This window comes from Tachysurus fulvidraco, chromosome 14 (genome assembly GCF_022655615.1).
Source record: "Tachysurus fulvidraco isolate hzauxx_2018 chromosome 14, HZAU_PFXX_2.0, whole genome shotgun sequence".
Lineage (NCBI taxonomy): Eukaryota > Metazoa > Chordata > Actinopteri > Siluriformes > Bagridae > Tachysurus > Tachysurus fulvidraco.
This window is the reverse complement of record NC_062531.1, coordinates 5,978,672-5,996,738: the sequence shown is the minus strand read 5'-3', so window position 1 is coordinate 5,996,738 and position 18,067 is coordinate 5,978,672. Positions and strand designations below refer to the sequence as shown.

Genomic DNA, 18,067 nt, shown 5'->3' with positions numbered 1-18,067 from the left:
AAAATAAGTATTTGAACACCCTGCTATTTTGCAAGGGGTCTGAAATCATCATTGTAGGTGCATGTCCACTGTGAGAGACATAATCTAAAAAAAAAATCCAGAAATCACAATGTATGATTTCATATATAGATATAGCTGCAAATAAGTATTTGAACACCTGTCTATCAGTTAGAATTCTTACCCTCAAAGACCTGTTAGTCTGCCTTTAAAATGTCCACCTCCACTCCATTTATTATCCTAAATTACATGCACCTGTTTGAGGTCGTTAGCTGCATAAAGACACCTGTCCACCCCATACAATCAGTAAGAATCCAACTACTAACATGGCTAAGACCAAAGAGCTGTCCAAAGACACTAGAGACAAAATTGTACACCTCCACAAGGCTGGAAAGGGCTACGGGGAAATTGCCAAGCAACTTGGTGAAAAAAGGTCCACTGTTGGAGCAATCATTAGAAAATGAAAGAAGCTAAACATGACAGTCAGTCTCCCCCGGACTGCGGCTATATGCAAGATCTCACCTCGTGGGGTCTCAATGATCCTAAGAAAGGTGAGAAATCAGCCCAGAACTACACGAGAGGAACTGGTCAATGACCTGAAAAGAGCTGGGACCACCGTTTCCAAGGTTACTGTTGGTAATACACTAAGACGTCATGGTTTGAAATCATGCTTGGCACGGAAGGTTCCCCTGCTTAAACCAGCACATGTCCAGACCCGTCTTAAGTTTGCCAATGACCATTTGGATGATCCAGAGGAGTCATGGGAGAAAGTCATGTGGTCAGATGAGACCAAAATAGAACTTTTTGGTCATAATTCCACTAAACATGTTTGGAGGAAGAAGAATGATGAGTATCATCCCAAGAACACCATCCCTACTGTGAAGCATGGGGGTGGTAGCATCGTGCTTTGGGGGTGTTTTTCTGCACATGGGACAGGGCGACTGCACTGTATTAAGGAGAGGATGACCGGGGCCATGTATTACGAGATTTTGGGGAACAACCTCCTTCCCTCAGTTAGAGCACTGAAGATGGGTCGAGGCTGGGTCTTCCAACATGACACACAGTCAGGATAACCAAGGAGTGGCTCTGTAAGAAGCATATCAAGGTTCTGGTGTGGCCTAGCCAGTCTCCAGACCTAAACCCAATACAGAATCTTTGGAGGGAGCTCAAACTCTGTGTTTCTCAGCGACAGGCCAGAAATCTGACTGATCTAGAGAAGATCTGTGTAGAGGAGTGGGACAAAATCCCTCCTGCAGTGTGTGCAAACCTGGTGAAAAACTACAGGAAACGTTTGACCTCTGTAATTGCAAACAAAGGCTATTGTACCAAATATTAACATTGATTTTCTCAGGTGTTCAAATACTTATTTTTTTTTTTTTTAGAATATGTCTCTCACAGTGGACATGCACCTACGATGACAATTTCAGACCCCTCCATGATTTCTAAGTGGGAGAACTTGCAAAATGGCAGGGTGTTCAAATACTTATTTTCCTCACTGTATATATATATAATTACTTTAAGTATTGTGACTTTCTATGACCGTTTGCTGAAGTGTTCTTCAATCCCAAACCTGACAGTCCACAGAATTTCAGAAGAGTCTTCCATGACATCACTTTAACTATCATCTCAATGACATGATGTCAGACAGTTTGACATCTGTGTCCAATTCATCTGATAAATTTTTCTGAATCCTGAACTGGACACCACTGTGACTCCCCAGGCCTGGAAGTGAAGAACCCCATCGTGAACCTTCTCTCCATTCTTCTGCCCTCAGGTAAGTGGCACTTAATAAGGCGTGGTGCCTTCCCACTCCACCAGGTACTGCACCTTGCCCTCTGGCGTGACCCTGCGTGCAAGAACCTGGTACTTTTCACCGCATCTGAGCCGCCCCGCTGCGCCGAAGTAACTGGTAATAGATGACTTGAGGTGTGAGAGGGACGTGTCATCTTCGCTCAGGCTTTCAAAGGTGTGGCTGTCGATGGCACTGCCGATTACGTTCCCGGACTCGGCTACTGGCGTACCCGCCGGACTCAGCTCGCTCTCGATCGCCTCCCGCTTACTGGCCAGAGCACTGTAGTTAGATGAAGGGAGCTTCCTCTTCCGACTGCCCACATTCTTCCTGTACATGTGAAGATGGAAACTGGTTAGTGCCGAGACAAACATCATGCAACCTCTCAATGAAAAAAAAATTCTCATTATAATAGAGACACTTCAGCACTGTTTAACCTCTAATAGGAATTATTTCTAGCATACGACTGGTTACCAGATTTCCTCCTTCTTTTCCTCCTAGTTTTTTTAACTAGCCAATTTCCAAGGAAATAGCGACACCTTACTACACCTTACACCTTACTCTCTTCTTAATGGCTTGCACCAATTTTAGAAAAAAAATTTTTTATGATTTGAAGAATACTTATCATGATGTCCAGTAAAACACAACTCCCGAGTGGTGAAAGCACGGCGAGATCACTAGTTTGAATACTGATTACGCAAATTCCAGGGAGCAAAGGTGGCTGTACTGTTTGGTTATGAGTGATGGCATAATCACTCTGACACTAGCCCAACATGTGGATGTCTGCAATCTCCTACAAACTAAAGAGGGCAGATAGCACTTTGCTCTGAGCGTATCACTGCCATGTGATATGCCATGAGCAGCAACTTTGAAAACATACACTTTACTGGTTTCCTTTGTCTCAGAGGAAGCTAGTGTCAGTCTTTAGAAGCATAACTGTTCCTTATTACTCTGTGGCTTTCAATGTACACAGTCATACTCCAGGAAATCAAAGAGTTAAAGAGTTAGATTAGGCAAAGCACAACATTTGTTAGAATATGTTCAGCTTGCTCCCTGTGATGGGTTGGAACTCCGTCCAGGGTGTATCCTGCCTCGATGCCCGATGACGCCTGAGATAGGCACAGGCTCCCCGTGACCCGAGAAGTTCGGATAAGCGGTAGAAAATGAATGAATGAATGAATGAATGAATGAATGTTCAGCTTGTACTTATGCGTTACCAATGTTCAACGTGGCTCAGATTAAACACAGTACGAGCCTCTGCTCCTGTCCTGGTGCTTGTACTAAATAATCACGTGGGACATCAATTACCTCTTACTTCATTTTGACTGGAAAGTAAGGGGGAAAAAATACACATGAAAAGTACATTAGATGCCTTGAACAGAAATTACGTGAAAAATGACGGAGGCATTCCATTAGGCTAAAACAGTTGTAATACTCTCATGTGCCACTAGATGTATGTCTTGCACAGTGAAAGCCTTTTTCCTTCTGTTCTTGGAGCGAGCGGCCAACTCTGTGGGTGCGTTTCGCCATTTAAAGGTCACAGCACAAACGGACGTCCCGCTATTCTTTTTTTTTCTGTTCTACTTAATCTTTCTGGACGTTTACTATTCTGCATAGCATGGTTACAGGCTGAGATAACGGCATAGAGGATTACGCGCAGCGAGGCTTTAAACCCTCACACTGTGACACTCCATTTGAGGATGATTAGAGCTGCTAAAACAGGAACTAGAGGCTGCAGTCGGAGTAGATGAAAGCGGGCGCAAGGGAAGCAGTTACTCATAAGTGGAGTGTTTGATCTATCCCACAGTGAGCACCCACAGCAGGGGACGTCCTCAGGATTCCAGAGCTGGCATCGACCCGCGTGTTTTCAGGCAGACATCCTCTCTGAACACGCTGAGCATAGAGTGGCTGCTAATGAGCAGAACATGTCCGAGAATAAATAACACGGGGGTGAAGATCATTCATACATCTTGGTTGGTAGAGGAAGACAACCTATACTTTCCCTCGGACACAAATATAGATATTGTTTTTTTTTTTTTTAAATGCCAAGCTGAATGTGCTAGAGCTGATTTAGACACATAGGTAATAAACCTGTTTACTGACTACACCCTGAATTGACCCAGGGGATGCCGAGTGGCACAGCTGGGAATTTGAAGCTCTTGAGATGCCCAGAATAAACTGCATAACATTCTAACATGTTCCGTTACAGAATAATAGCGGTGCCGCCCCAAAACATCGTGATTCAAAAGTCTAAATAGGAATAAATACAAAAGCATCAGAATTAGCACAATGACATTATGGCGCTGTAAAATGCGCGAGTTCTGATCGGTCAGATGGTGTTGATTAATTATACAAGCCCTCTATAAAAAAAATATTAATTATATCCAGCTGCAATAGAAATTTTAATAATACAGTGATAGCTGATAAAAAAGTAATAATAATAATAATAATAATAATAATAATAATAATAATGTCTCCAGTGTCAGTGCTGTGTTACAGTCAGGAGTTTAGCTGGTAAAGATTTCTGACACATGTTTTTTGATTTTCTCAGCAACACGACAATCTGCCTTCAAAATCATAGCGAGGCTGACGAGGTAGAGACATGTTTATCTGCGTTCGCATGCAGTCCACAACTTTACACAGAAGTGACGTGATGCAACGTGGTGTCCCTTAACAAATACAGAAGGCTCAGAGTTAGGAAACTGCAATGGTGTGAGAATAAAACATTTGGGACGTGTCATTTTTTTCCCCTCTGATAAGAATCAAAATTGAGGTGATAATAAACAGTAATAGTCTCTTCTCACTGATGCAGAGAGCACATTTCTCTACTGGCTAGAACCTGAATTCTCTTCTCAGGCTGCCTGGAAATCTCCTCAGCGGCATGTTGGTCTATAAAGGACCGTGACGGTAAATAATCCGTAATGTGACGCCGTATTTCTCCTTATGCTGCCAGAAGAGGTTAATCCAGCGCTCAGTGAGCTGATGGACAGCTGTTGCTTGTCTCTGGCTCTAGGGCGGCAGAGCTGAGGTATGTGAATTAGAGGTCTTCTCGGGTCTAAAGAAATGTACCCGACCCAAAGTGACCCGAATCACTTTTTACCTGAACCCGACGTGCATAATTTATTATTTCTTTTAAGAAAGACCCGACCCGAGACAAACCCGAAAAAATTAGACCCGAGTCCGACCCGACGGCAATTTTTTTTAACCCGACTGGAATGTTGCGTAACTCTACACTAAAGTAACCGCTACAGCGTGGAATCAAAATTGATTGACAGGTCTGTTTCAACAAAAATGAGCTTACCACCAGCCACATGTCGCCAGCCACATGTCGCAAGCGGTCTTGGAAAACAGAGGAGAGGTTGGAAAAGGACTCAAATCGATTCACACTCACGAGATACAGTAGTTCGGGTCTTCTCGGGTCCATTTGGTAAAAACACATTCATTTTAAATTACCCGAGACCCGATGCCGCTATTATTATACCTGACCCGTGTCCGAGGCACACGTGAAAATTTTAGACCCGAACCCGCTCGGGTCTCGGGTCAGACTTCGGGTTTTCGAATCTAAGTGGACCCGTGAAGACCTCTAATGGTGCCTGGTGGTGGGAGTTAGGATTTCTACTTAGGAGTATTTTTCTGGTCTACATTTTCTCATCAGGAGTAAAAATCGTATCCAGACAGCAGGTGTGATTAAAAAATAAATGTGGATCTGCATGGAATTATTTCACAGGCTAAACTAGAAAGCAGCATTTCTAATGCTAAAGGCAGAACGGGAAACAAGATGAGATTAAATTCTCCCAAAATATCGGGTTTCTTATACTGAATAATTCTCATTAGACAACCAAAAGTGCAAAAGTTTCCATTCTGAATGCACTGAGTATGCAAATATAAAACCACCCCTAGCCCAAGATTTTAAACCGGTGATACACAATCTTTCTTTTGCATAGAAGGAAATGCTTGAATCTTATAGTTCATGATGCAATAACATTTCTGTTAGGACTGAACATGCAAGACTTCAGTATGGTTTACTAATCCCTATTTCTTACCAGAATGCAGCAAAACTGCTTTGGGTTTTTCAGTCTGCACTCGAGCCCAGTCATATATTGTGCTTTATCAGGTTTAGATGGCTTTAACACTATGAGTCAAAACTGCGCCAAGACAACAGTCATATTTCTTCTCACACGGTCAGGCAGCATGAGGGTTGATTCACACGCTCGACTGACTGACAGGACTAATTTCCATACAGCTCATGCAAGTAAGAGTAACAAAATAGAAGAAAACTTCAACTATACAGCAGCCCATGTACTTAAATCAATTAAATAACATGATTTTTTTATTATTATTTAGTTTTTATTGAAAGGGTCTAATAATTTGGGAAAATCTTTGGTTTTCTGAAATCTAATAGAAACTTTTGCATTTGAAAATAAATTTTTTGATTTCAGAATTTTCTTTTTTTTTTTTTTTAATTTAGGCTTCACAAGTTGCTCACACATTTACGCCATGAAATCGGTCATTATAACGTTCGTATAAACACAGTATTCACAAAAAGAGAATTTGCCTCTCAATACTCTTGTTGTGTTGCTGTCCAACAGGTTGAGGGTTAAGGGCCTTGGTCAGGGGCCCAGGAGTGGCAGCTTGATGGACCTGGGATTCAAACTCATGACCTTCCAATTAGTAGTCCAACAGCTTAACCACTGAGCTACCACATCCCTCATGTAAATCTATGTAAATCTACTTACTCAATGAATGGCATGTAACCCTTTAATGAATTAGGAGGAAGCCTCTGTGTGTGTGTGTCTGTGTGTGTGTGTGTGTGTGTGTGTGTGTGTGTGTGTGTGTGTGTGTGTGTGTGTGTGTGTGTGTGTGTGTGTGTGTGTGTGTGTGTGTGTGTGTGTGTGTGTGAGAGTGTGTGTGGTGTGTGAGAGTGTGTGTGCGTGCACGTGTGTGTGCGAGTGTGAGAGTGTGTGTGTGTGTGTGTGAGTGTGTGTGTGTGTGAGTGAGTGTGTGAGTGAGTGTGTGAGTGTGTGTGACTGTGTGTGTGTGTGTGTGTGTGTGTGTGTGTGTGTGTGAGTATGTGTGTGACTGTGTGTGACTGTGTGTGTGTGTGTGAGTGTGTGTGAGTGTGTGAGAGATGTGTTGTACCTGAAGTCGTAGGACACGCTGGTAGTGGCAGAGCCTGAAGTGCTCGCTGCATCTGTGGAGTCCTGATCTAGACTAAATGTCCGTCCTGAACTAGTACTATGGAAAGAGAGAAAGAGAGGAGAGAAAAGTGAAGCAAAAAATTAGTTCATTCTTTCTCCTTCCTGTCCCAGAGACCACTTGAGGGCCCAAAGCCAACACTGGGTATTGTACAGTATGCTGTGTTGACTGCATCTCATCACAGCGGGAGCTCAGCTGGTGGCAGCCAGCCGGTTATAGTACAAATCAGAATTCAAAAGAACGCCACTTGCTCCGGGAGCTGAACCAAACATGGACTTTTTTGACCGGCCCGACGCTATTTCACTCTCTTTTTCTAGACGTCAACAAGCTCTCACAAATTCCCTTACTTGTGGCCGAAAGTGCTCCCGTGCTCCGATTGTCCCCGCACTGTTTACCGCACTCTTATTATTCAAGCCTGCTAGGGAGATGATAACCTTTCCCAAGAAGTGTAATTAAATCGCTTCATTCGCCTTCTCGCTAAAAATGATTTCAGCTGGAGAGGGGGGAAAAAATAAAACCGACAAAACCTTTTAGACTATTCTAAAGGGGAGCGCATGCAAATTAAAGTGATTGTTCAGAAGTCAATAATTGGCTGTTTAATTCAATTGGAAGAAAAGAGAAAGGTTAAGTGTGCCACATGCTCAGACATACACGCCCACAGAAGAGAAAGAGAGAGAGAGAAAAGAAGGAAAAGCCAAAGGAGCAGAGCAGGCGCTCGATTATTATTAAAAGATTCAATTATTATAAAGCATGTGGACAAAGAGAGGTGGTGTTTCACTTCTTAGCCACGGCAGTGTAGATAAGGCCGTCGGCAGCGGGAGGAGAAAAAGATTAACCTGAACACTACAGTTATAGCATGCAAGTCCGTATATACATAATAAATATACTGCATTTAAAGGGATGTGGTAGCTTAGCAGTTAAGGTCCTACTGATCCTGACTACTGATCCTGAATTCCAGGTCTACGAAGCTACCTCTGCTGGGCCCTTCGGAACAAAGCCCTCAACCCGCAACTGCTCACTTGTATATAAGATAAAAATGGAAGCCGCTCTGGATAAGAGCCAGATAAAAGATATCTAAAGGGGTGTTTTACACCTGGTCACTTCATGCGTTTTCTGAGATCCGATAGCTGTCCGATGGTAAAAAGACCAGTTCTAAATGCCCTCCAAAATGGTTTCGAGACAGATATAAATCTGATCGTTCAAACCACTTCAGGAGGTGGTCTGGGAAGCATTTCAGATGAAACTGGACAGGTGTAAATGCACGTGGTTGTTCAAGCCACATACGTCAGCGCTATACTCCTCCCAAACGGAAGTATGTCACTCGCAGGTGACTCAGGAGTCGTGCATCGTGCCAGAAACAAACGTTTTCCCACCAGCGCTGGCTCCGATCTTTCACCCAGGTGTCTCATTGGGTCGTAAAATGCACTGCTGCCGCCAGCAAAAATGCAGCAAGCAGTAAATGGTGTTTTTTGTAGCAACCGCACACACCAAAGCGTGTTCCATTTCAATATATGAGGTAAATATTTTTGCATATTGGGCAGGAGTAGAAAGATCAGATCGATATACGATTCGCCAAGACACATTTATGTGGCCTAATGTAAATGGAACAGTTTTAACAAATCAGATAGCTGTCGGATCAGAGCAAACACATGAAGTGACCCGGTGTAAAAAGGCCCTATCTAATTTTGTGTCAGTGAAGTACCTCTACATTCTGGCATAAACTCTGAACATCATTTTCAGCCTCAGTTACACCGTGTCTGGTGTCGGGCCGCTTTCTTGCTGCTTGCACATTTTTAAACTTATTGAAACTATTTTTGTGAGCAACTTGTAAACCGGAGTTAGAGTTGTAGTTCATGTTCCTTCAAAACACATGCGAGTGTAAACTTGTGCGTTTGGCCGTACGTTGAGAAAACGCTCAGCAAAAATGGAAGGCCTTGAAAATAACAGGCTAATATGACTACTGTAAATATAATTACTATTGTTCTAAAGTGTTTTATTCTTCTTATATCACAGCAATTTGCCCCTGATTACAATTTAGTTATTAAAGACCAACTTGTGATTATTGTCCATATAGGAGGTACCTTTAATGCTAAAAACAAGTTAGTTTCTGTTAGCATTTATGTTAAAAGAGCAATAAAACGAAATCAGGAAGCCCTTTGTTAAGAACAATGTCACGGTGTCTAAAAACCTAAAAAAATAAACCTGGGGCGTTTCCTCAGTCCTGCAGGTTGGTCTCACCTTTTCAAGCTCTGCAGTTCGTCGAGCGTAAAGTCGAAGATGTTAGCCATGTGGTGATTGGAGCTCCAGGTGGACGTCATCTCGTTCTGCAGGGAGAGCGTCATTAAACAACAACAACACAACGTCCATTATCCTGCTCTGAATTGCTGACGCTCGGGTAGAATAACTCTTACGACAATGGCCGACTGAGCAATTACTGCAACTCTGACACGCTCTTTGAAGCTCGCTGTTTCCAGGCATCTGGGATGCCATTAGCCGTTCTGTGCTATTAGCGTGTAGTGTCAGGAGGTTGTTGTTAAAGAAAAACAGGCCTTGGGACCGGAACTTGGAGGGATTTGCCATTAAAAGCTTTAGAAGTGAAGTGTAATCGCTTTAGGAGCAAACAGATAGAAGAGAGACGTGTGTGTGTGAGAGAGAGAGAGAGAGAGAGAGAGAGAGAGAGAGAGAGAGAGAGAGAATGTAAAGTCTGTGTCATGAGTTTGATGAGAGGAGCAGAAAATAAGATCACAAAGGAGCAAAGGGATGTCATACTGCGAGTGCGAGTTTAAAGAGGATGCTGCAAATATCAAATTGAACTTGAGTCGAGTGAGGTTTAAAAAGTCAACGCTGTCATACACAATAGACCTGAATGAAATAATGCAGAGAGGGAAACAACAAGCCAGGACTATAGCAGACTGATCATTTTCGTGTTCAGTCCCACAGCACAGTTTGATACAGACAGAAATCCAGCTCAGAATGGGGCAGTAAAGGGGCAAGGCTAAGAGCTCTTTATCTTGAGCAATGACAGACTGTTGTAATGTGGTTAGAAGCAGAGCTTACGTTGGGAATAGCATCCTCCAGCAGCCACTTAGACCTCTTCTTCCTCTGCTTCTCTGCAGGAGCACAACTAGTGAGGGGACGAGAAAGGAAAAACAACTTCACTTAATCATAAGTGTTTAGAGGTGCCAACATTGTGAACAACAAAAAACCTTGCAGGCAGACAGCAGAGAGCAAGAGCAGAATATTTTTCACAAGAGGTCCGTGTCAGTGGAAGGGACGGTTCCATGCTAACAGCAAAAACTTGAAAGTTACCTTCAGAAAGGTTTGAGTTTATCATCAACCGGTTAAGACTGTTACAAAAATATATACACGTCAGGTGTTACAACACGTATATAGACGTCGATCAGCCATGTCGTTATATAACCGCCTGCCTAATGTGTTGGTCCCCCATCAACCACCAAAGCAGCTCTGACCTGTAGATGCCCGGGACTCTGAAGGTGTGCTGTTGTATCTAATAACTGAGATTGCTTTCAGTGGTGGACAGGGGACAGACTGGTGCATGACAATGCAGACAGGTACACATTTACATTTACAGCATTTGGCAGACGCCCTTATCCAGAGCAACCTACATAAGTGCTTAAATCTCTAGCATTGAATACATTAATGCTGGTTCAATAGGTTACATACTTAAGATACCATGAGTTTAAAACATTTGTTCAAAGTTACAATGAAAAAGTAAAAAAGGTTGTATATACATTTTTTTCCTTTTTAAATGCAAAAGATAGGGAAAGAAGTGCTAGTTGAAGTGTTTCCTGAATAAGCAGGTCTTCAACCGCCGCTTGAAAATAGCCAGTGACTGCTGCATTTTAGATCATTTGCAGAGGACGAACTGTGATACACAGCGAACTCAGATGCAGTGTTTTCTGAAATCTTTCTTACGTTAACTTTTTTAGCGATATGTACTGCACCAACACTTCTATGGAATCAAACCAGACAGTCTAGCATTTGTTCCCCTAACATACACATCAGTGAGCCCTGGCTGTACAGGACTCTGTTGCCAGTTCAGCAGTTATCCTTCCTTGGACCACTTTTAGTGGCTACTAACCACAGCATACCAAGCACACCTCACAAGACCTGCTGATTTGGAGATGCTCTGACCCATTTGTCTATCCATCAAAGTCACTCATTCTTACACTTGCCCATTTTTCCTGCTTCCAACAATCAATTGTGAGAACTAACCATTCACTTAATGCCTAATATATCCCACCTTTTGACAGGTGCCAGTGAAAGAAGATGAACTCTCTTCACCTGTCGGTGATTATAATGTTACATGTGATCGGTCTAAGTACATAATTTACACACAAACATTAACAAAGGAGGGGACAGAAAAGTCCTTTACAGGGCATGAAATTAAATCAAACAAATCATCAATGAATAAAAAACTTAATTATGAAGAAACATCTATACTGAAAGAAAATGCTACTGTTTGTGAGGTTAGACAAAAGTCTAAGAGCAGGAGTTGATGCAGCAAAAGTATAGAAAGGTTTTATTTTTTTTAAATAAATAAAGTTGAATAATTAAAAATAATTGCATTTTTTTTCTTTTATGATTGATCCTTTTTTTTTTATTATTGTTTCAGTGATAGATAAATCTACATCCCCAACACTTAGCTAAGATATTCTCTCATGTGCCTAATCCTTTATTCTCTGAGTGGCACAGTTATGAATTTGTATTGTCTTTAATCAAAGGCATTCAAAAAATTAATTAATTAATCGAATAACAAAAACAAACAAACAAATAAATAAATGAACAAATAAATAAATAATGAATGAATGAATGAATAAAATTAGGAAAATTTAAAATAGGCATTTCAGGCAATATTCAGGTTTTTTTTCCCCCTAAATTATTATTTAATTAATAAAAAAAAGAAATAAAAAAGTGACAAGTATGGCACAAAACATATGTCTGTGTGTGGAGGTGCAATGTACCAGGCTGGATAAAGTACATCATATTACACTTTAGCCCTCCTACAGACGCGGAGTAAAATTTATGACACGTTTTATCTACAGAAATTAACTGAACTGAATAAACTGATCTTACCACAACACTTTTTCGAGTCATTTTTTCAAACGCACTAGTTTCCTTCTTTTTTGGAAGACGTCTCTGTACCAAGTACCAAATGTTCTGTCATGACAATCAAAACAGGATTTCATGCTTTCTTTAATAATAAAAAAAAAAGTGGCAAACTGCTGCTGTATAAACACTTCGGGATGCTCCGTTATTGGAAAATAATCCATTTCTGTCAGCAAAGAGAAAAGCACTGGTAACCAACAGGCAGCCTCACACCTCCTCACTGGTGGATTATGTTTTGTGCACTCTCTCATAATCCTTGTGCTCACCCCGCAACAGCCAAGAAAAGGACAGGAGAGGAATTTTCAATAAATCTAAATATACAGAAAGGTCAAAAATACCGTCTGTGTTAAATTCTCCCTAGATTCTTCGGATAGAAATGAGACTGACAAGCTTTTACAAACCCAACCTCTCCAACTGGACATAATTCCAAACAAAAATAATAAAGGGAGGCGTTCATGCAAATGAGAGATTTCTTTTCTAACGAAGCGCAAACGTCTAACTGAGAAAATCGTGTGAATTGAAATGTTTTTCCAGTTTGTCGGCTCGGAGATGAACATCAACCGGCAGGGGATACCTGCCGTAATTACCTTCCCGCATGGCACTTTAATCCCAATCAACATTTCAAAGCCATGCTAATAAGTAAAACAATTTTCATACATTCTCAATCGAGATGAGAATGATGAGCTTCGTGTAGGTGTTTGGGTAAACACATGCTGCGTTATTTCAATTATAAAGCGCTGCAGTCTGCAATGCTGCACACAGGTGCACGGTTACGAGAGACGAGGTTAATATTCTACGCCTAAGCCGCATCAGAGCCGTAACAAAGCTGTGGCTAAAATGCAAAATAAGGTAAATACAGAGGGGTTTTTTTTTCCCGCTTCATAAGGAGTGCTTTCACTTACATGTAGCGCAAACATGGCGAACTCTATCTAAACCGTTGTGTGTTAACTAACAGACAAAAAACAAAGGGTTGTGCGTGTTAGTGAGAGAAACACTTGTCCATAGAAGGTGCTACTCTAGGACTATATCAAGTGTGCTCCATTAGGAAATGGTGTGTACTGAAGTATTCCAGAGTGCTGGAAGGGAAATGCAGTGTTTCTCACAATAACACTGTATGAAAGTACGAGTTGTGACGCTGAACAACAATAACACACTTTTTTCTTTCACACTCTCATACACAGACATTAGTGCTTTTATGTGAATATGTTGTGGAACATATTGTGTATGTTTGCAATGTAAATCTTCATCATATTTTGATCGTCTAGTGCTACCACTCACCCGTTGCGCATTGCTCCTTTCTTGTAGCCTCGGTGTCCTTCGCTTTTCGGGGTCTTTTCAGGAAAGAGTTTGGATGGGGGGTTCGGGGGGACTCTTGTCCTTAACCGAAAGATACATTTCCTCTTCTTGATCTCTTTTCCGCAGAGAAACCTAAACAAATGCCTCGGTGTTATAGACCAACTGCATCTGAAGTTGAATATATACAGTGTACAGTATATAGTGTCTTTCTGAAATAGTTTGCTGCAGTTCAGAGCAATTACCAACAAATCCCAGACCCTGTCTGTCTCAGGTGAGTGGAGACCGGAGATGGAGGACTGTTTATTACTGTGGTTTTTAAGCCTGTGCTGAATCTGTTCGATCATTACTGGTTATCCGAAATCGTAGCAAAGCCTAATAACGGATCTTTGACTTGTCTTGCATAATATATGTCAAAACATTATAGCACTATATATATATCAATCAGAATGGCACTCATTAATATCAATTTCAAATATAAATAAATTCATTCCTATTCGTATCAACGTGCTCATTAATATGCGAATATATCTGATTATAGAGAATAGTAATTACTTACATCCTTCAGTAACAACCAATACATGCTTTGTGGTGTTTTTGCTTTGTAAGAAACGTTCCTTCACGTAGATTTCAAGTGAACGTGTTCAGCTTTGATTGAGAACTTGATCTTGGCAAAACCTAATACTCGTATCCTAAGACGTTTATTGTTAACGTAAAACAGATCTGATTTGGCTTCATATATATGAAATAAAAACAGCTTGGGGTTTGTTGGAATATTAATCAACCACACCAAAGATTTTTCAATAATTATTTAATAATAATTATTCTTTCATTGCTCTTGACGTTTTTTTTTTTGTTTGTTTGTTTTTTTTGGACAAGTTGTCATTTAATAAAGAATAAACATTTAATACTTAACATAACACTAAGTGTCTTACTTGCTTTTGTAGTTGTTAAGAGCATCGAGGATGAGCTGGCCTCTCTCTGAGGGAGGCGTGTTGGCAAGCTGGTGAAACAGGTACGAGAATAAAAGTGAGAAACGGACCTTTAGCCGCGGCGCTACGCGAAACGTTTTCTTCGCATTGCACCTTGAGCTGTCACTTTTAAATACAGATGAATGAAAAGTGGCAACATTAACACTGATGTATTGACAGGTTTGGCATCTGTTATGAAAGCGCTCTCTGGCTGTGTGACCTTGCCCAGCTGGAAATGATCCCAGTTGTTGCTGATGAAGCTGAGGATCTCCTCCAGTTCAAAGTACTTTTTCTTACTCTGTACTCCCAGGTTGTACAGGGCCAGATGGACCACATCCACCCTGACAAAACAAAACGACAATGGATTAAAAAGATAAAGAAGATATAGAGAAAGAAAACTGGAAAAAATTCCACCCTGAAACACAGAATTATGTTTATACTGAAATCGTTTCAAGATGTTTACAGACTCTGGTGCTAATTTGTTGGTGATTGCTGTATATTTTAATATTCTTAGCATATATAAACTTGGAGTTTTTGGTGTGCAGGCATCACAAGAGGACACGCAACATAAAAACCGAAAAGCGATGGCTTCCTGTCTTACGTAGCATTTTATTGTGACTCTAAAAAACATTTTTTAACGAAACACAAAAGTGGAAGAAATGAGTCCGAGAATGGATAGAGCTGTGTGACAAACCTGTAATGAATTATGCCACATAGCTACACGATTGTGAGCATGATGCTGTTAACAGCGGTATTAGCATGAAATCTGATGTTTTGGATCAATTTAAGCAGCATGTGAAGGTGAGGAGGTGAGAGCTGGGTGGACTAAAGAACTGAAACCACGCCGTATCGATCTGATGTGGTAGAATCGCACCTCACCACTATGAGCAGACCAGTTTGCTGGTGAACGTTAGCTTGGGTGCTATTGTTGATCGTGTTAATTATAAAGACTGCAAGTCATTTCGGGGTGGATTTTTCCTCTAAGAAATTACGTTTTACAAATCTACTTTTCTGGACAGAGTAAATCTGCATAATCGTTTACATGCTGGACGGAATCCAAAAGCTCTCTGGCCGAGAGATTAAAGGCATTTAATCCTTATATTTTCTTGTCAGGAAGAAATTTAAATTATGGGTATTATGGGCTTTAAAGGCCAAAAAAAGAAAAGAAAAAAAGAAACAGCATTAAGGCCAAGCAAATGATCTGATAAGGCTTTCTAAATATCTCTCCTGCTTTCATTTCTCTCATTTCTTAAAGGGCAATAACTAGATAATTCAAGAGGAAAATAAAACATGTGTAACATGTGACTTGCATTAGGGAGCCTGTAATGTGACCGTCTGATGGTGATCTGTTCCTTAAATCAGATGACCTTTATCTAACCAGAATTATGATCAAGATGGAAGTGCCATTCAGGGATTAGACTGAAATTTGGAAAAGAAAACAGAGGATTTAAAATCACTCGTTGTCTCAGATACAGACGGATGACGAATAAAAGGCTTTTGTAGTGGGTGAATTTTGTCATTTTGCTCTCAAGGTTTGGCTCCACTTGTCATATTAAAGAGGAACATCATTTCTAAACAAAACAAAGTCCTTCTGACTAATCATCTTTATGACGAAACGTTTCCGTAAGTGCTCGGAATGAATTAATGAAATGAAAGTAATATCGCTCAGAGCTACAGACGTTTAGCAGATTTATGGGTGTCATCAGAAATGAAAACTGAGGGAATATATTGTTGTGATACACCTGCAGAATTGATGCCAAGCCATACTGAAGCTATTCTAGTTTCTTACAAACAAACTTCCTGTTTTTTTTTTTTGTTCTTCTTTAAGTTGTAACCCGTCTGTAACAGGTCCCGAACAGACACATCGCCTGCTGGACACGTTACCAGTATTTCCAGAAAGTCTACATCAATCGGGGTCCAGCACTTGGATTGGATTCTATACTTCTGATATGAATCGGTCCGAATCGTGCGGTTGTGAAAGAAGTACGACGGCATTTACCAGCGCAGCGCCAGGCGTTTGATGTACTCCACTCCCTTATTGCACATGGCACAAATGAACAAGTAAAACCTGTGGAAAGAAAAAAGAAAAAAAAAGCAGCAGAAATGGACAGGGATTACTTTATAAATGGTCAACCTGTGAAAGGAGATGAATGGTGTTTCATACACGAGACAGCAATTTTAACACAATGATCTCCAACTATCACCTAATGCATGCCATTTCCTTTTGTGTGCTAGCGCAGTGAACGTACTGTTATAAATCACTTATCACAGGATGCTGTCCAGAAAACATTTCATTATCTCAGATCTTTATTGTTTTTAATTTCTATAAACAGGGTTTACAGAAAGCATCCATATTAAGGGCTATATTTCTTCTACATGTGGAGGTGGGGTAGCATCATAACTGTCGCAGCATCCCTTGGATTTTAGTCCTGTCTAAACTGGTCATGTCAGTAATTGTATGTGCATGTTTGAACGCATCTGGAAAGATTATGCCGTTCTCTACCTTCTATAAAATATATGTAAATATATAACAAAAGATGCCATTACATCTTGTTAGAGAAGATGTTCCCCAGGATGTTGTCTTTTTAAACGATGGGCATGTGTGAACACTTAATCATGTAATATCTACAGAGATTGCATATCCTGTGTCCTGTGCATATCCACAGTCTTGCTCTACTGTGCTGACATTCCCGTGGGATGGGAAACAAAATCACTATTAATCACGTGACAGGAAAAAATGTCAGCGGGAGTGGGCGGCACCGGGAATACACAAATATACCTTTGATATAAATAAATATATAATCCGTTTGCTTTGGTATGGCTGGTTAAATGAATGTCGTGCTCCACACACCCGTGCTCCACACAATAATATAAGAGAAGGCGTCTTCTCCATAGAGTTTAATTAAAAATGGAGTCAGAAAAGAAAGAAAAGAAAAAAAAAAACACTGGAATGGGAGTCTTTCTTCTGGGATTGGGACGGGATGGGATTTTCCCCAGTTTTTTTTTTTTTTTGCAGGATTGGGATGGGACGGGAATTTTTTTTGGGGGAGTGGGATTGGAGAGGTTTGAAAATCCACATCCATGTCACCCTATAATGTGTTAAAGTTCATCATTCTAAAAAAGCAGAACAAGTGAACATGTAATATAATATAATATAATATAATATAATATAATATATGATAATATACTATAATAGACACGCACCTATCTCCAAACATCATGGACTCTTGCAGGCATTGTGTGCATGCTTCATGAAACCACTGCTCACAGCGGAAACACTGCAACATTTTCAGGTACCATCTAAGAGGAGATGGAAAGAAAAGATAATGGAACCTAATGCGCCGTGTTCTTATCAGACAGATGACTAATCAGACAGAGGGAAATCTAATAGATCGATTACGAGCTACTCGGCTACAAGCTGAGCCGACTCCAACAGTGTGGAATGTGCCGGATGAGCGAATACGCTCCAGGTAGTGTGAGGAAATCACAAGTAAGAATACAAGAAGGAGCATAATGATCCACTGCACTGTTCAAGGTCAGAAAGGAAGTAAGAGTGAGAGCGTGAGAGCGAGAGAGAGAGCGAGAGAGAGAGAGAGAGAGAGAGAGAGAGAGAGAGAGAGAGAGAGAGAGAGAGAGAGAGAGAGAGAATGAATGAAAGCAGGAGGTGTTGAGCAGAGGTAGGAAGCGTGTC

At 40.9% G+C, this 18,067-nt stretch overlaps 1 protein-coding gene across 3 annotated transcripts in view; it reads right to left on the bottom strand.

The window, feature by feature from the left end:
- Positions 1 to 18,067, bottom strand: part of phf19 (PHD finger protein 19) — a 35,644-nt gene continuing 17,577 nt past the window's right edge. For all 3 annotated transcript variants that reach the window (XM_047799869.1, XM_027151786.2, XM_047799868.1), the window contains 9 exons: positions 17,581 to 17,676; positions 16,376 to 16,444; positions 14,597 to 14,717; positions 14,341 to 14,408; positions 13,391 to 13,540; positions 10,040 to 10,106; positions 9,221 to 9,306; positions 6,926 to 7,021; positions 1 to 2,116 (listed from right to left, as the gene is read on the bottom strand). In XM_047799869.1, coding sequence (XP_047655825.1) covers positions 1,783 to 2,116; positions 6,926 to 7,021; positions 9,221 to 9,306; positions 10,040 to 10,106; positions 13,391 to 13,540; positions 14,341 to 14,408; positions 14,597 to 14,717; positions 16,376 to 16,444; positions 17,581 to 17,676 — 1,087 coding nt within the window. In that variant the 3' untranslated portion in view covers positions 1 to 1,782. The remainder of the gene's footprint in view (positions 2,117 to 6,925; positions 7,022 to 9,220; positions 9,307 to 10,039; positions 10,107 to 13,390; positions 13,541 to 14,340; positions 14,409 to 14,596; positions 14,718 to 16,375; positions 16,445 to 17,580; positions 17,677 to 18,067) is intronic.